The sequence below is a fragment of the Scylla paramamosain genome, chromosome 39, assembly GCF_035594125.1.
Source record: "Scylla paramamosain isolate STU-SP2022 chromosome 39, ASM3559412v1, whole genome shotgun sequence".
In the NCBI taxonomy this organism is placed as follows: Eukaryota; Metazoa; Arthropoda; class Malacostraca; order Decapoda; family Portunidae; genus Scylla; species Scylla paramamosain.
This window is the reverse complement of record NC_087189.1, coordinates 5,842,501-5,860,000: the sequence shown is the minus strand read 5'-3', so window position 1 is coordinate 5,860,000 and position 17,500 is coordinate 5,842,501. Positions and strand designations below refer to the sequence as shown.

General features: G+C 41.9%; 1 protein-coding gene and 1 long non-coding RNA gene across 2 annotated transcripts; both read left to right on the top strand.

Annotated features, from left to right (window-relative positions):
- Nucleotides 1-1,324: 1,324 nt before the first annotated feature.
- Nucleotides 1,325-7,334, top strand: LOC135092114 (uncharacterized). Its single transcript, XR_010262751.1, has 2 exons — nucleotides 1,325-3,340; nucleotides 3,491-7,334. It is a non-coding gene; the product is annotated as an uncharacterized LOC135092114 (long non-coding RNA).
- A 2,829-nt stretch (nucleotides 7,335-10,163) lies between these two features.
- Nucleotides 10,164-13,071, top strand: LOC135091997 (brain acid soluble protein 1-like). Its single transcript, XM_063990109.1, has 4 exons — nucleotides 10,164-10,168; nucleotides 11,903-12,128; nucleotides 12,224-12,884; nucleotides 12,947-13,071. Exons 1-4 carry the CDS (start codon nucleotides 10,164-10,166, stop codon nucleotides 13,069-13,071), a joined length of 1,017 nt encoding a protein of 338 aa, XP_063846179.1.
- The last annotated feature ends 4,429 nt before the right edge of the window (nucleotides 13,072-17,500 follow it).

The following is a 17,500-nucleotide window of genomic DNA, read 5'->3' as shown; positions in this document are numbered from 1 at the left end:
ATCACTGCGAAGAATTTTAATGGGTAGCATGAAGTAGTCAGAGGATGGAGGAGAGGGAGGAACAAGCCCTGAATCGTCCAAGGTAGAGTTTTTGGCAAAGGTCTAAGCGAAGAGTTCAGCTTTAGAGATAGATGTGATAGTAGTGGTGCCATCTGGTTGAAATAAAGGAGGGAAAGAAGATATTTTTGGGTAGATGCCAGAAGTCACGAGGGGAGTTAGATCTTGAAAGATTTTGACACTTTCTATTAATGAAGGAATTTTTGGCTGGTTGGAGAACAGATTTGGCATGGTTCCGGGCAGAAATATAAAGTGCATGAGACTCTGGTGATGGAATACGCTAACAGGTAGTGGTTTTCAAGTTTAAGTTTAGGTAAAGATAAGAATTAAGGTGATAAGGGACAAGTGAAGGGGTGGAAGTAGGTGAGGTCATGTTAGGTTAGGCTTGTATTTGTTTTAGGGAATGTTAGGGTGTTTTATTTTTGGTTTAAGTTATCCTACGTGTGTTTTGTTATGCTAGGCTAGAGTTAGGTTGGTTTAGGTGAGTTTGGTATTAGTCAAGTTAGGTTAGGCTAGGTTTAAGTAAGGTTATGACAGTTAAGGGTAGGTTTAAGATAGGTTAGGTAGGTTTACGATTGGTCAGGATAGGTTTAAGATAATCTAGATAAGTTTAAGATGGGTTAGCAAATGTTACATTAGTTTAGGTTTACGTCTATGCAGAGTGGTTAAATGAAAAAAGGAAATCCTTTATTAGGGAAAAAGCAAGATTTGTACATAACATATTGATGATAAACACAATTATGATAAAAAAAAAAAGCTAATAATAATGATAAGTAAAATAGAATACAAGAAAAAAAAATGCTACAAGCAACAAGAACAGTAATTGTAGTTTCAGTTAAAATTCTTGTCCGATATGAAAGTGATTCTCATACCTTTTGCACTCTTATGAGAAAAAGGTAATAATAATAATAATAATAATAATAATAATAATAATAATAATAATAATAATAATAATAATAATAATAATAATAATGAGTGAAATAAAATACCGGAAAAAAATACAAAAATAAGAACAGTAATCGTTGTTTGAATTCATTTTTGTTTGATAAGGAAGTGCCTGTCATAGCTTGGCGGGGTGCCTTCTCATACTCCGACTTTGTTTACACTGGGCGGTGATGGCGACGCTGGCTTGTAATGTGAGTTATGGCTGCCCTCTGTTACCTCCTCCTTTGTTACATGTAGCTGTATGTTTTATTTATTTGCTTATTTTGTATGAAAATAACCTTAGCTTACTAATTTGCAGAAAGTGACTATATATTTCTGGACAATTATTATTATTATTTTTTTTTTTAATCATGATCTACTCAGTGAAAAGATTAACGAAATTATAAACTGAATCTAACATAGTTTAACCAACCCACTCTCAGATAGAAATGCTAGTGCTATTTCAGTGTTATCCATTGATTTTTTAGAAAGTGGATGAAGTGAAGGAGGAGTTTTAACAGAAAGGAAGAGTATGGAAGCCAAGACAGGTAGTGTTTGTTACCTGGCGTATGTGTGACAGTGTTGGTAGGCTGCCTGGCTTGCTGCTTCTCTTTCCACAGTTTTGTGAAAGATTTCCTTATAAATAGTTATGTAAGCATATGAGAGGTAATCATTATTTCTATTTTTTTATTTACTCAGATAAAAGATAATAATAATAATAATAATAATAATAATAATAATAATAATAATAATAATAAAAGTTGCACATTGATATATAAAATGGTTAATCTCAATAGCCAAGAATCTAATATTTTTACTTAAACTTCAGTTTGCCTTAATGATGAAGGAAAGATAATAATTGAAATGAAAAATATCACATCGTAATATTCATGAGAGAGAGAGAGAGAGAGAGAGAGAGAGAGAGAGAGAGAGAGAGAGAGAGAGAGAGAGAGAGAGAGAACTAATTTTGTTTATAGTGGGTATTACATCGAAAGGCAATCAGAATTACAACTAAATAGAAGAATAGAAGGAAGAACGCCTCTGGGCCGGTATACATAACCATTTTTAACAGGCTAAAAGTACTTTCAGTGATCAGTTTTAGGTTTACTGCTAACTTTTTTTTTTTTTTAAGTAATACATAATCGCCTAAAACTTTTAACGGCTACGAGTGGTGAGGGGTACTTCTGATGCGCTTAAAATGACTTTTAAGCGGCAGGACGAAAGCCCAGCACCTCAATTTTCGGCAAAGGAGAGGCGTGTCCTAAGAAAGCATCGTGATAATCAGCTGACCGTGAAAGTTCTGCCTGCCCTTGATTGTTAGCACATAGTGTAGGGAACCATTGTAACTGTAGATCAGAACCTAGAAGCCTAAGTGGAAATTTCCTATTCTGACGCCCGCTGGGAGAAGTGTCTAATTGCTGTTTGTTCTCTTAGTTTACTGGTAAATTTTAAGATAGGAATAACTAATATATGCAATAATAAAATAATAATTGATAATTGTAAATGTTAAACTATATGAATAGGCGATAGCTAGATAGAATAACTCATGTGAAATGTGATCCTGTGAAACCTATCACCTACGATGTCACGTGATCACAAGCGCCGCACCTTGAGGAACGCCGCATTTCCCCGGGCAGTTGGGTGGAGAGCTCCGGTCTGGCCAGCTGGGTGTGCACGGTGCGCGGTGTCCTGTGTGTGGACTCTGTCACGAGACAGTTGCACGTGTGTATCGTGCTTGTAAAAGGCAGGGAAATAAGTGCAAGTGACATTGTGTAAGTGACTTCATTGTGGTGACAAGAACAGTGACAGACAGATTACATATCCCTGTGCTGAAATTCAGTTCTCTTCGGCTCAGTACTTAGGTGGTATTGTATGTAAACTGTAAATATTTGTACTAACTGTACAAAGGGTTTGCCTAATTACCTGGGTATTGAAAGACAGTAAATTGCCTCTAACCACTCGAAGGCTCTACTAATGCTGTGTTAAATAAGCAGTAACACTACGCCCTGCATCTTACGCAGCATTACATATGTGGTGATAGATAACATAAAATGGTGTCGCAGCTAATGGGATATGAAAACTACAAGTAAGCTGTCATAATACCCAGAAAACCCTTAAAAATTTATTTTGTGGAACGAGACGAGACATTCTGGTGAGCGAATCCTTGTGGCTAAAGGGCAGAGCGAAGTGGTAGTGGAGAGCGCTTGGACGTGGATGTTTACCCACTTCAGCAGAAAACACCGGAGGGTCGCCCTGCTGAGGTCAGCAACCAGCAGCCAGGAGCAGACACAACAACCGCCAAGGCGCCCCACCACACGCTCCCCCCAGTCCCCTCACCACTCGTCACGTTCACAGAGAAGTATAACTTGTCACTACAACCACAACCTTTAACGCACATACGCGCACGCACGTCTTTTATTCACACCTACTTAATCACTGGCCGCGACTGAGGAGTTAATTACATATCACTTAGTCAAGGAGTAGCTCTCAGACTTCTGCATAATTCCAGAGACACGCAGCGGTTGCAGGGGCTGCAAGGAGCGACGTACTAAGGGCACGAGACTACAGAGGTGCCGTGACGTCGGTACTTCCTTATCAGACGGTCTGACGCCGTCAAGGTCTGCCCCGAGTCGTCAGCTGTGACCTGCAGAGGGACGGAGAAGAGGACTATTCTTCCCCTCATCGCAGAAGAAATTACACTCACACCTTAGGTGAGACCATGCACTGAGCTGACACTACATTATACATTACATTATTAAAATATAAATTACATCCTTTGATTATATTGGGATGGTGAATGTGACTCACGTTTTCTAAGGTTGACTGATGGGCCATGTGAGTAGTCAAGTGTAAACTTGCAGCTCTTAATTAATGTTGTATGTCTCATATCATTATATGTTTCTTCTTCCACGTGTTCCCTTAATTAAGGAACTTTGAAAGCATCTTTAAGGGCAGTATAGAAAACATATAATAATAATAATAATAATAATAATGATAATAATAATAATAATAATAATAATATACATTAGTTAAATGATTAAGGTTCTCTTGTAACTTGACCTTGCTTAACAAAATATTATGAACAGGAATATAAGTATTGTGATAATAATCACCCTTTCCTTAATTATTCATAATTATCAAATGATTAATGATTATTCATGGCAGAAAGCAAGAGATAAACTAAATAAAGAATACTAGAAGCTTTGCGAGTCGGATGATAACAATGAAATAGAAGGCGCTGATGACAGTAGTGGTGATAGCGGGAATTAAGGTGATGAAGAAAATCTTCAGACACTGAGAAGTGGTATTCAACACCCGAGAGTTTCACCTGCTGATACTAGTCCTTCTGTATCGCTGCTTCCTTCTTCCTTTCAACTAATCATGAGTAGTCTAACCACATCTGGTACGGGTGAACCTGCACCACCACCCGCACCTCAAACTCACACTCATGCACCAATCAGATCGTTACAAACCTCGGTATCGGTTCGAGCGTTCACAGGCACCGAAGGTAATTACAATGCACGTGATTTTATCGAACACTGTGAGAATGTAATGAGAATTTCATGCATCGTAGACGACGCGGATAAGATTGCATTTGTCCGTTCACGTCTTGAACCAGGATCGCCAGCCGGGAGAGGAATGGTCGCAAGTGCATTCACTAAACCCATCCGGAACAATGACTATGGTTCTTTCCGTACCAACTTCTTGATAATCTTTGCAGGAGATGGCCATCGTAGTCTCGTAAGAGGAGTCATTAATGCTGTGAGGACCTTGGTAGCGGATGTAGCTTCTTTAAACATGCTTGAGAGTCAGGTGCTAGCTAACCGAATCACGCAAGACTTCGACAAGTATCTAATAGACAATGGGTGGAACGAAGGAGGGTACATTTCAATGGAAAACCATAATAAGTTCATTGAATTCTTCATCTACATGCTATCTGTAAAAGGGGAGTGCCGAGAAAGCGCAACATCCCTTGATTACAAACTTACCGAAGACCTGCTTGACTTTGTACAAAGAAACAAAGCAAAGCTTGAAGAAAAGGGCAACAAGGCTCTTACTATAGGTGCAACTCAAGCAGAACAAGGTGAACCTCCTTACGCAGCAGTGGCAGCCACTCATAAAGGGAGCGTTACTTGCCAATACTGTCAGCGAGAGGGACATACCATTGACAGATGTTATCTCAAAAGGAAAGAGAATCGCCAAAGAAAGAAAACTGATGTTGATGGCCAAGAAAATTACAAAAGTAACAGTAATAAAGGGCAGCAACATGAAAACTTGTCTCGAAATCAGCGAAAACCAACCCAAATGGCCAACACAGCTTCAGGAAACAACAATGACAGCGAGTTGTCCCGAGGCGCCAGAAATAATGCTCCTTTCTGTACTCTTCATCAGTGCACTGGACACTCCACCGAAGAGTGTTACTCATTTCTCAGTCTTCAGAGAAAAATGAGAAAACTCCTTGGAGCTGGCGCTACACAGTCGGGGGAAGCGACGCGCCCCATGAAACACAAACCAGGATAGAAAACCATCGCTGGAGTCAAAAGACTGCAGATCAGGCAGATGATAGTGCTCTGCGTGAGTTTTTAATAGCCTCTTGCAGTCAGACCAACGTAATGGTTCCACCTACAAAAGTAGGACCTGTGAAGGCTTCTTTTGCGGTAGATACAGGCGCTGCTGTAAATGTCCTCTCTGGAAGAGCGTATTTGGCATTAAAACGCGCGTCACGTGGCAGCCGATGGCCTCTCAGGCAAAATTATAAAAATCTGATAGGAATTTCCCGCGTACCTCAAAATTTTGGGAATTGTTCGTCTTCCTGTTATATTGGATAAAAGTACTGCAACCATTCGTTTGGATTTCTACGTTGTTTCCGACTTCAGTTTGTCATCAGATGGATTGCTGGGTTTGGAATCAATGCAGGCCAATAAGATGGTGATTCACACAGATACTAGTACAGTGAGATTCCAAGGGAAGACTTTTAGAGCAATGGGTCATCCCAGGTGTGCTACAGGTAAATTGTCAGATTTAGACAGTTGCCAAACTGAGTATCTTCTCTTATATTTTTGCCCAGCATCTCGTTTTGCCTTCTTGTCTGTTACTAGTCACGGAATTTGCGAAGTAGTGCTCACTCAAGAAGATGCTGCTAACGCCCTTACCTTATGTCCATATAAACATTTGGTCCTTAAACCTTTCTTTCACGCAAGTTTCTATGGACACCACAATTTCTTTTTTCACACAAACTTACTATGTGTTTGTGGTTTGTCCTGATGGTTCTGAATATAAGGGAGTTTCAGGTCATTTTACAATTCTAAATGCTCGTTCCTTGCTATCTGACAAACTGAACACTTTCCCTGAAAAAATAAATGGAGGTTTTGTGTCTAATCTTAGTTCCAGAATTTTTCTTCTTGGTACTTTGAGTAAGTTAAATCTTGCAAATATCAAATTCGTGACCAATACCTTATCTGAGTTTACTTTCTCTAATATCTCAGAACTAGAAAATGTAGTTCATGACTCTCTACCTGTGTATCTTAGTCCCTGTGTGCATATTCCAACAGTCATCATACATATCATTATTTCACTTGTCCTACTGATTTCTTTGTACTGTTGTGTTCGAAAAGCCCTGAAGTTGTATAACTATCTCGGTAGAAGAATCAAGCAAAATAACATGAGTCAATAGAACACATGACAGTGACATGGGTAGGTACATACCTATAGGTTTTGCCGTAAGGCGCGACAACGTGGCAGTAGGTGTGCCCAGCGATGTTAGCACACAGTGTAGGGAACCATTGTAACTGTAGATCAGAACCTTCTAGAAGCATAAGTGGAAATTTCCTATTCTGACGCCCGCTGGGAGAAGTGTCTAATTGCTGTTTGTTCTCTTAGTTTACTGGTAAATATTAAGATAGGAATAACTATTATATGCAATAATAAAATAATAATTGATAATTGTAAATGTTAAACTATATGAATAGGCGATAGCTAGATAGAATAACTCGCATGTGAAATGTGATCCTGTGAAACCTATCACCTACGATGTCACGTGACCACAAGCGCCGCACCTTGAGGAACGCCGCATTGCCCTGGACAGTTGGGTGGAGAGCTCCGGTTTGGCCAGCTGGGTGTGCACGGTGCGCGGTGTCCTGTGTGTGGACTCTGTCACGAGACAGTTGCACGTGTGTATCGTGCTTGTAAAAGGCAGGGAAATAAGTGCAAGTGACTGTGTAAGTGACTTCATTGTGGTGACAAGAACAGTGACAGACAGATTACATATCCCTGTGCTGAAATTCAGTTCTCTTTGGCTCAGTACTTAAGTGGTATTGTATGTAAACTGTAAATATATGTACTAATTGTACAAAGGGTTTGCCTAATTACCTGGATATCGAAAGACAGTAAATTGCCTTTAACCACTCGAAGGCTCTACTAATGCGGTGTTAAATAAGCAGTAACACTACGCCCTGCATCTTACGCAGCATTACATATATGGTGATGCTGAATTAGATAACATGTCGACATCCTATTATGTGATATAACTTGTCAGGGATGCACTAGGGAGTCACACTGCAGCGAGTAAGATGTAGAGGCCTCAACTTTGGTACAACGCAGCCAACCATCAGCCAGAACCCTTGAGGCTCATGCACTACACGGCACCTTCAGATTTATTCTCTCTCTCTCTCTCTCTCTCTCTCTCTCTCTCTCTCTCTCTCTCTCTCTCTCTCTCTCTCTCTCTCTCTCATGGATTTTACGGTGAGACAAACGCGTTATGTAAGCTGCATTGTTATTGATGGCGCACATATAACAATTACTGGTTCCAAAGATTAGGCTGTAGAATATGTAAATAAGGCATGCAATAAAGTGGTTAAGTGCTTGGCTACTTTTAGAATTTCATTCTTCTTTTTTCCTGTCTTTCAAGACTACGAGGATAGGTCTTTTTCCGGCTCCATCCTGGACAGCTTGTGGCTTACCGAGACGCTTCATCTCCCAGGACTCAGGATGCAATGTCTCGGTGTAGTTCGTTGCCGTTATTGCTCTTTTTACCTTTTCCTTATCTGTCTCATCTGTCTCGTCGGTCTCGTCCGATTCTTCAGCCACTCCAAAGACCAGCAAGTTACGGCGTGTCTCCTTACCGTCCATGGCTTCCAGAAAAAATTGCTGCTGCGCAATCACCTTGAACGCTTCGTCCTAGCCTGTTTGATGGGTGGTTGACCTCTTGCTTCACGTTGCTTAAGTCTTGTTTCAAGCGTCCCAGCTCGTCCATTTGTTTTTTTTCAGGCCGCGTATCTCGTTCAGCTGGGTGTTTTTTTTAGGCTTGTTCGTCATTTCTTGCATTCAGCAATGCAGACAGAGCTTTGTTCAGCTGGGGGTTTGTCATTCTGGTAGTCTCTCCAGCTGCCAGGACACGGATTACCTCAGTACTCTCATAATCAGCCACACCTCCAGTATGTTTTACATAGGCTGGAAGCGCTGTCGAGCTGCCAGGGTTGTCGTGACAGCTGTTTGGTCCTTCAGTTGTTAGTTGACATATCAGTCAGCAGTTTTGTAGAGTCATTACGTTAAGAGCCTTGGTGTACTAATGGATTGATGTCACTGGCCAGCGTGTATTTCTGTAACTTAATGCCAACAAGGCGCAGCACCTGCACACACATCTGATCAACTCGTGTCACGCCACACACACTCACACACGCGCGCTGGCCCGCTTGATGCCCTAGCATGGTGCTTTGGAAAGAGCAAACTTTACTTTGTACAGCCTGACGTGACATCAGTAGAGGCCGGTCAGCTTCTGGGGCAGCTGCTTCAGGTTTGCAAAAATATGCAAACTCTAGAATTCATCAAGCATTCTTCTCGGTATAAGGAACTAAAAACGGTAGATATTTACAAGGGTCACTACGAGAGTAATGAAAAGAACCAAAGTGAACCAAGGAACCAGGTGTGTTGCTCAGGACGTCTGTTTCCTGCTGTGGGTGAGGATGGGGGCGGATGGCTTTCCTCTCACCTTTGTGTTGCATCTCGTTATAATGTAAGCGTTGAGGGGTAATCATCATTATATATATATATATATATATATATATATATATATATATATATATATATATATATATATATATATATATATATATATATATATATATATATATATATATATATACATATATATATATTTACTCAGGTAATAACAGCAGTGATAAGAAAAAGAGTAATAACGAAATTGCAGTTGATGTTACTGGCCAAGAATCCAATATTTCCACTTATACTTCAGTGAGCCTTAGCAATGACAGAGAAGATAATGTTTTAAATGAAAGCTGTACCTTGATTATTTATTTATTTATTCATTATTCTATTTATTATTATTATTATTTTCAGTAAGAAGGGCACTAGCCTAAGGCAAGAAGAAGGATAATGCCCACTGATTTCCCAGTCCACAAAAGAAAGTCAGAAAGGATCATTCAAAATTGGACAATACAACAGTTACTCTTAACAGCCAAGAATTGTCCACTTCCCTTTAAACTTCACCGGGTTTTAGTTCGATGTGATGAGGCAATGAATGGTTCTGGGATAATACTGAAATAACATTCGCGTTTTCCTCCCAGGGTCAGGCTACGTTAAGATCAATGCAGTTCATAAATTACTGCTGATCCCACCATTGTTTTGATCACGATTTGAAAAAAAAAAAAAAAAAAAAGCTGCATATTTTTTGGTACAGAAATGAAGCTAGTGTGTACATGTTGGAAAGCTAAGGTTGTTATCATAATTCCCTGGCTCTAACATATTGAATGTAATGTGTGCGTGAAGAGGTGCGTGTAAATAGTGCATGGTGTCCCGCTTCACGTCAAGTTGGCATGGAAAGTTTAGTAAAGTTAGTCATTCAAAACGCTTGTGAGAGTCAAAGAAAACTGTTTCTTTTATGGTGGACATTTGTACATGTACTCTCTCTCTCTCTCTCTCTCTCTCTCTCTCTCTCTCTCTCTCTCTCTCTCTCTCTCTCTCTCTCTCTCTCTCTCTCTCTCTCTCTCTCTCTCTCTCTCTCTCTCTCATATTTATGGAAAAGATATTTTATTTTCTTATTTCAAATCTATTAACAACAACAAAAAAAAAAAAAACTGCCACCACTACTGCTACGACAACAACAACTACTACTACTACTCACAACAAAAGTAATAAAAAAATTATCTTAGGACATCTCTTTCATAATGAGGTGAGAAACGATAAGGTAAACTCTCTCTCTCTCTCTCTCTCTCTCTCTCTCTCTCTCTCTCTGGAGGCAGACCCGGCAATTGAGTTTTAATGCAGATAAGTGGAAAGTGCTTCATATAGGGTATGGAAATGAGAAAGCAAATTATGTTATGAATGGTACTCAACTTTAGAATGTAGATAATGAAATTGATTTAGCAGTAGCATTATCAAGCAGCCTAAAACCCAGCCAGCAATGTTCAGAAGTCATAAAGGAAGCAAACAAAATAATTGGCTTAATCGGCAGATCTTTTGTGTAAGTCTTTGGTCCGTCCTCTTCTGGAATGTTGCGTTCAAGCATGGTGCCCCTATTACCAGAAAGACATAGATAAATTAGAAAGAGCAGAGTAACGAAAATTATACCAAGCCTAAGAAACAAATCACGTGAAAAGCGTCTCCAAGAATTAAATCTGTTCCTATTAACACAAAGAGGACTAATTGGTGACTTAATACAGGTGTTTAAAATCATAAAAGGCATTGATAACAAGGACTGCAGTATTTCACCATATACTCTTTAAGTTTCACGCGAGGAAACAGTTGCAGAATTGTTGGGAAATCCTTCAACTCTCATGAACATAAGAAATACTTTTTCCATAATATCGTCAGTCTATGGAATGTGTTTCCTCGAGACGTGATGGACCGCAATACCACAGAGACTTTTAAAGGTGGTCTTGACAAATAATTTGCCTCAAATCCTCATTTAACAGCGTTTACTTGTTTCAGGTTAACTCCATGAAATGGGAGCACCTCATTTCATCTATTTTCATTCTTTCCTATAAAATTTCCTTCAGGTTTTTCTTCTCTAACCCCTTAAAGTATTAATTTGTGACCTGTTTCCTTTACGGCTTATACCGAAGGCAGTGGAGGGTGGGGAGAAAATCTTCTGTTTTGCTGTCCTCTTCTTCTACTATCACTTTAGAAGGCCTAGAACAGGTCACCTCGTTAGGACTGCAAGGTCTGTTGTGGCCTGTGTATCTATATAACTATGTAACTCTCTCTCTTGTTGATAGTGTTCTTTCTGTTCTCCCGTTCACTGGGACTTCTGATTGCTTTTCCTTATAATACCCTCCATAATAATAATAATAATAATTATAATAATAATAATAATAATAATAATAATAATAATAATAGTAATAATAATAATAATAATAATAATAATAATAACAATAGCAATAATAATAGTAATAAGAATAAAAATAATAATAATAATAATAATAATAATAATAATAATAATAATAATAATAATAATAATAATAATAATACTCTCCATTTAAGCTATATGGAAAGCCATATCACATCACCAAATGTGGTACATAAACAAAAAAATTTCTCTCTCTCTCTCTCTCTCTCTCTCTCTCTCTCTCTCTCTCTCTCTCTCTCTCTCAATTACGCACCACTCGTTTCACCAGTGGTCCCATCATTCACTCAGTCACTTCACACTTGCACTCTCACTCGGTTCTTGACTCGCATCTTCACCCCTTGCTTCACTCACTCATTCACTCACTCACTCACTCAGACGGCCGGCCTGTTCACCACCATCCTACTTTTCGCCTCTCAGCCAAAACTGAACCAAGGCACATTTTTAATTTCAGGAGAAATAGGATGGGGATTAGCAGCAGTCGGTTGTCAGTGGAGGCACGGTTGAGCCTCGTGGGCGAGTGTAGCGCGGACGCCGTCAGGCTGTCCCGCCCTCCCTCAGGAGGCTACTGTGGGAGGGGGAGGCGCTCGCTGGCTTCCTTTACTTTCCGGCAAGGGGCCGAGTGAAGCCCCTTGTGTCTGATCAGGCGGCCAGCTTGAATGTGGACAAGCTGGCCGCCTTGGACCAGGAGACACCCATCAGGGTGCAGTGCCTGGCAGGAGGCGCAACAGTCTTCTGCCAGGACCTTCCCCTGAGGGACCTTCTGGCCGGGCTGACGTACACTACGGCGGGACGTCACGCCGTTTTGTAATTCAGCCTGGCCGGAGGTGGGGGTGTCCACGGGGGGCAGGGGCAGGGCTGCCCCGTGCTCTTTCGCAATAGCAAGAGAGTGGGCAGCCGCCCCAAGCCGCCCAGGAGGACCAGGCTGTCCACGTCCCCGAGGCGGGGCAGCAGGCCGGTCCCGACCCAGAGGTTGGCCAGGTGGTGGTGGCCAATCCAGGGAAGGAGGCCGGACCCGCCTCAGAAGCTGGCCAGGTAGTGGTGGCCAGCCCGGGGAAGGAGGCAGGCCGCGCCCCAGAGGCTGGCCAGGTGGTGGTGGCCAGCCCGGGAAAGAAGGCTGGCCGCGCCCCAGAAGCTGGCCAGGTGGTGGTGGCCAGCCCGGGGAAGGAGGCAGGCAGCGCCCCAGAAGCTGGCCAGGTGGTGGTGGCCAACCCGGGGAAGAAGGCTGGCCGCGCCCCAGAGGCTGGCCAGGTGGTGGTGGCCAGCCCGGGGAAGAAGGCTGGCTGCGCCCCAGAGGCTGGCCAGGTGGCGGTGGCCAGCCCGGGGAAGGAGGCTAGCCGGGCCACAGAGGCTGGCCAGGTGGTGGTGGCAAGCCCGGGGCAAGAGGCCGGCCCAGCTCCAGAGACTGGCCAGGAGGCCGGCCCGGGGGAGGATGGCCTGGGCCTGTGGGTCTCGGCCTCTAGGCCGGAGAAAGGGGCAAAAGGAGGCCAGGAGCGCCGGGATCTCCGCGGATGGCGAGGGAGCAGGACTCGTCCTCCGAAGAGTGGGGAAGGGGGTGGTGGCCCCTTCCCCACCACCACAGCGCGACCCCCCCCCTCCCCCCAGCCAGAGAAGGTTCCCCAAGGGAGGAGCAGGGCCGCGGTCTGTGGGACAACCTGCTCGCCATTGCACAGACCCTGTCCCTCACCCTGGTGGTGTACTCCGCCCTGCTGGAGTACTTCCCCGACTGAGGGGGGACAGCCTGCCCCATAGGGCAGTCGGCTGCCAGGGAGAGGGGAGGGGATAGGACAGGAGACTGTCCAGGAGAGGGGGGAGAGGGAAGGGAAAGGGTGTGTATCTACCTGTCTGTCTATTTATCTACTTCTCTGTCTGTCTCTTTATCTACCTGTCTGTCTATTTACGAGTATGTAGCTGTCTATTTATCTACCTGTCTGTCTGTCTGTCTGTCTGTGCACGAATAGATAGCAATATGTATTTATCTGCTTATCTGTCTGTGTGTTAGGAATGCGAATAGATGTGTATGTCTGTCTGTTTATCTCTGTCTATCTGTCTAGCTGCCTGTGTATGTTCATTTGTCTTTCTCTGTCTATTGGCAAAAAACGAGATTGTCTTCCTTGGAATGATGAGAGAGAGAGAGAGAGAGAGAGAGAGAGAGAGAGAGAGAGAGAGATAGCGATATCGATGATGGTGGCGATAAGAGAAATAAAAGAATAATTATAATGAGAAACAGTCGTGGTGAGCCGTTCGGAAGGAACACTCCACACGTCTGTAGCTGTGGCTGTCTGCTGTGGGCATGTACAGGAGTGTATAATTATTGGGGGGAGGGGGTAGGTTAGGTTACTTATGTTAGGTTAAAGGTTAGGTTAAAATAGGATAGGATAGCATAGATTAGGTTAGGTTAGGTTCGGTTACGTTAGGCTGCCCTTTGAAAGGAAGAGAGGGGAGGAAGTTTCGATCAAAAAAAATAATAATAATGTTGCATTTTTTGGTACAAAAATAAATAGTTTTTGTCTACATATTAGTAAGCTAAGTTTTTTATCATAATTTCCTGGTTCTGACATGGTGAATGTAATGTGTGCGTGAAGAGGTGCGTGGAAATAGTGCAATACTGCATGGTGTCTTGCTTCATTTAGAGTTGGCATGAAAGTTTAGTAACGTTAACCATTCAAAGCGCCTGTGTGAGTGAAAGAAAACTTGTTACTTTATGGTGGACTTTTGTACATGTTCTTTCGGCCCCTCCACCCCCCCCCTCTCTCTCTCTCTCTCTCTCTCTCTCTCTCGTCATATTTATGGAAAAATATTTTATTTTCTTATTTCAAGTTTCTTAACAACGACAGCAACAACGAAAACAACAACAACATCAACAAAAACAAAACAAGAACAACAACAACAACAACTACTACTACTACTACTACTACTACTACTACTACTACTACTACTACTCACAAAAGAAGTAATAAAAAACCTTATCTTAGGACACCTTTCATAATGAGGTGAGAAACGATAAGGTAAACTCTCTCTCTCTCTCTCTCTCTCTCTCTCTCTCTCTCTCTCTCTCTCTCTCTGAATGCAAACCTGGCAAACGTGTTTTAATGCAGATAAGTTGAAATTGCTTCATATAGTATTGGAAACGAGAAAGTAAAGTATGTTAAGAATGATACCCAACTTTAAATTGTAGACAGGGAAAATTATTTACGAGTAACAATATGAAGCAGCTTAAAACCCAGCCAGCAATGTTCAGAAGTCATAAAGGAAGCAAATAAAATAACTTGTTTAATTGGCAGATCTTTTGTATAATTCTTTGGTCCGTCCCCTTCTGGAATGTTGCGTTCAAGCATGGTGCCCCTATTACCAGAAAGATATAGATAAATTAGAACGAGCAGAGTAACGAAAATTATACCAAGCCTAAGAAACAAATCACGCGAAGAGCTGCAAGGGTTGTTGTGGCCTGTGTATCTATGTAACTTTATGTAATTCTTTCTCTTGTTTATTGTGTAATTAAGTCAGGTTGCAAAATTGTACCATTATTATCTTCTCTTTTCACTTCCTTTACTTCTTATTCTTTTTCCTCCTCCTCCTCCTCCTCCTCCTCCTCCCCTCCTATTCCTCCTCCTTATCCTGTATGGCAGTCGCTATCACTCCCGTAAGGATTATTTGATTATGTGTTTAGATAAAGAAGTCAGCTTAAATAAGAACACTCACTTTATTACTGCCAAAGCTCTTCACGGTAAGGCAAGCTCTCTCTCTCTCTCTCTCTCTCTCTCTCTCTCTCTCTCTCTCTCTCTCTCTCTCTCTCTCTCTCTCTCTCTCTCTCTGTTTTTTTTTTTTTTTGCTGTATTCCAAGATTGTGCTTTTTTTTTTTTTGTGCTAAAACATGGAAGTGAAAAGAACGGTAAGAAGGAAAGAAAGTGAAAAGCTGTTATAATGTGTGTGTGTGTGTGTGTGTGTGTGTAATTTTATTGGAAATTATTCTAACTTTCTCTAACAAGGTGATAATAAGGTTCTCTCTCTCTCTCTCTCTCTCTCTCTCTCTCTCTCTCTCTCTCTCTCTCTCTCTCTCTCTCTCTCTCTCTCCTCCTCCTCATCGTCGTCGTCGTCGTCAGTTGTTGTTGTTGTTGTTGTTGTTGTTGTTTTCTTCTTCCTCCTCCTTTTCTTCTCTCTCCTCCTCCTCCTCCTCCTCCTCCTTCTCCTCCTCCTCCTTCTCCTCCCAACAGGACCAGCGTCGTAAACACTAACGTAATTATTTCATCCACAGGTTCAGACAAGATCAGAGCTTGTTACTTCAATGCCCGTAGTTTACGAAATAAATTAAATGAGCTGCAAGCTCTTATTTATCTTGAAAACTACGACATCATAGGCGTCACGGAAACGTGGATAAATTCATTAAGCAGGGATTACTTAGCTGAGTACGCACTCCCTGGCTACACCATTTTTACCTGCGAGAGAACTCACCGTGCGGGAGGCGGTGTTATGTTTTACGTAAAAAGTAATCTTCATCCTCGTTTACTCCCAACCCCAACCATTGCTAATATAGACGTCACTTTCATCCAGTTAGAAAATAAATCTCGTAAAATAACATTAGGTCTCGTCTATCGTCCTCCAGCCCAGTCACCCGCTACAGACGAAAAACTGTATGACCTTATCGCGGACATTTGCTGCGTTAATAATTGCATAATTATGGGGGACTTTAATCTTCCAGTCACGAGGTGGGGTGAACCACTGACGGCTCACGCAGGCCAGCATCTCTACGGGTGTATCCTTGAAAGCTCCCTCCACCAGCACGTCATTCATCCAACGAGAGGTAACAATATCCTAGATATTGTTTTAACAACTGGTGAAGAGTCAGTAAAAGACCTAAAAATTGGACCAGAAATGAGTTCGAGCGATCATCGTAGCTTACTTTTCACCATAAATTTTGACAAAGCTAAAGTAAGCGAAAGTAAAGAAAAAGTGCCAGACTATCGGCGTGCCAACTTTGAGAGGCTTCGCATGCAGCTTGCATCCATAGACTGGAATGAACTGCTGGGAACACCAGACATTAACAACGCATGGGAAGTGTTTGCTAAAAAGTTAAATGTGTGTACCGCAACGAAACAGACGGAAGGTAAAAACCACCAAACCGAAATGGTGGAATAATGAAATTAGATGCTGCCTTCTGGCTAAGAAAAATGCGTACCACAAATATATACTAACACAAAATAATAATGATAAACTAGAGCTCGACAGATTACGTAGAAAAACTAAAAAGCTGATCAAATGCAGCAAAAAATCTGTCGAAGCTTAGATCGCGAACTCATGTAAAACGAACCCCAAAAGAATTTTAGTTATGTAAAAGCAAAATGAGTCTTAACATCAACGATTGGTCCATTAATAACAGAAAATGGTAAACAAATAGTAAGCGAAGCAGACATGGCGAACACCCTGAACGAGTACTTTTCAGTAGTCTTCACGACTGAGGATGTTCAGGGCAGTCTGCCTGACTGAGGCCCCACGCCTCAGTCACGAGGCACCGCGCTGCCAGACTTCACCATCACAGAAAGTGAAATCCTCTCAGTCACGAAGAGCATGAACGTAAACAAAACACCCGGGCCAGACAAGATATCACCCAGGCTTCTTAAAGAAGCAAGAAATGAGCTCGTGAAACCGCTTACAATTTTATTCAATAAAACTTTACTAACGGGTAAAGTTCCCCACGAATGGAAACTAGCAAATGCCACTCCAATCTTTAAAAAAGGAAATAAATCTCTCCCAGCCAATTACAGGCCGATCAGTCTCACTTCAGTAGTGTGCAAGCTGATGATTTTATCAGAGATAAAATTGTTAAACATTTAGAAGAAAATAAAATCATAAAGGATTCGCAACACGGTTTCAAAACCAAGCGTTCCGGCTTAACAAACTTATTAGACTTCTTTTATGAAGTATTTAACTCGTATGACGAGACAAAAGCTGTTGATATTATCTACCTTGATTTCCAGAAAGCTTTCGACATAAGAGACTCATCAGTAAAGTAAAAGCTCACGGCATTGCCAGAAACACCCTGAAATGGCTGAGAGACTGGCTCTCTGACAGAAAACAGCGTGTTGTGATAAATGGAAAAGAGTCAGAGTGGCAAAAGGTAAATAGCGGCGTTCCTTAAGGCTCTGTATTAGGACCAGTACT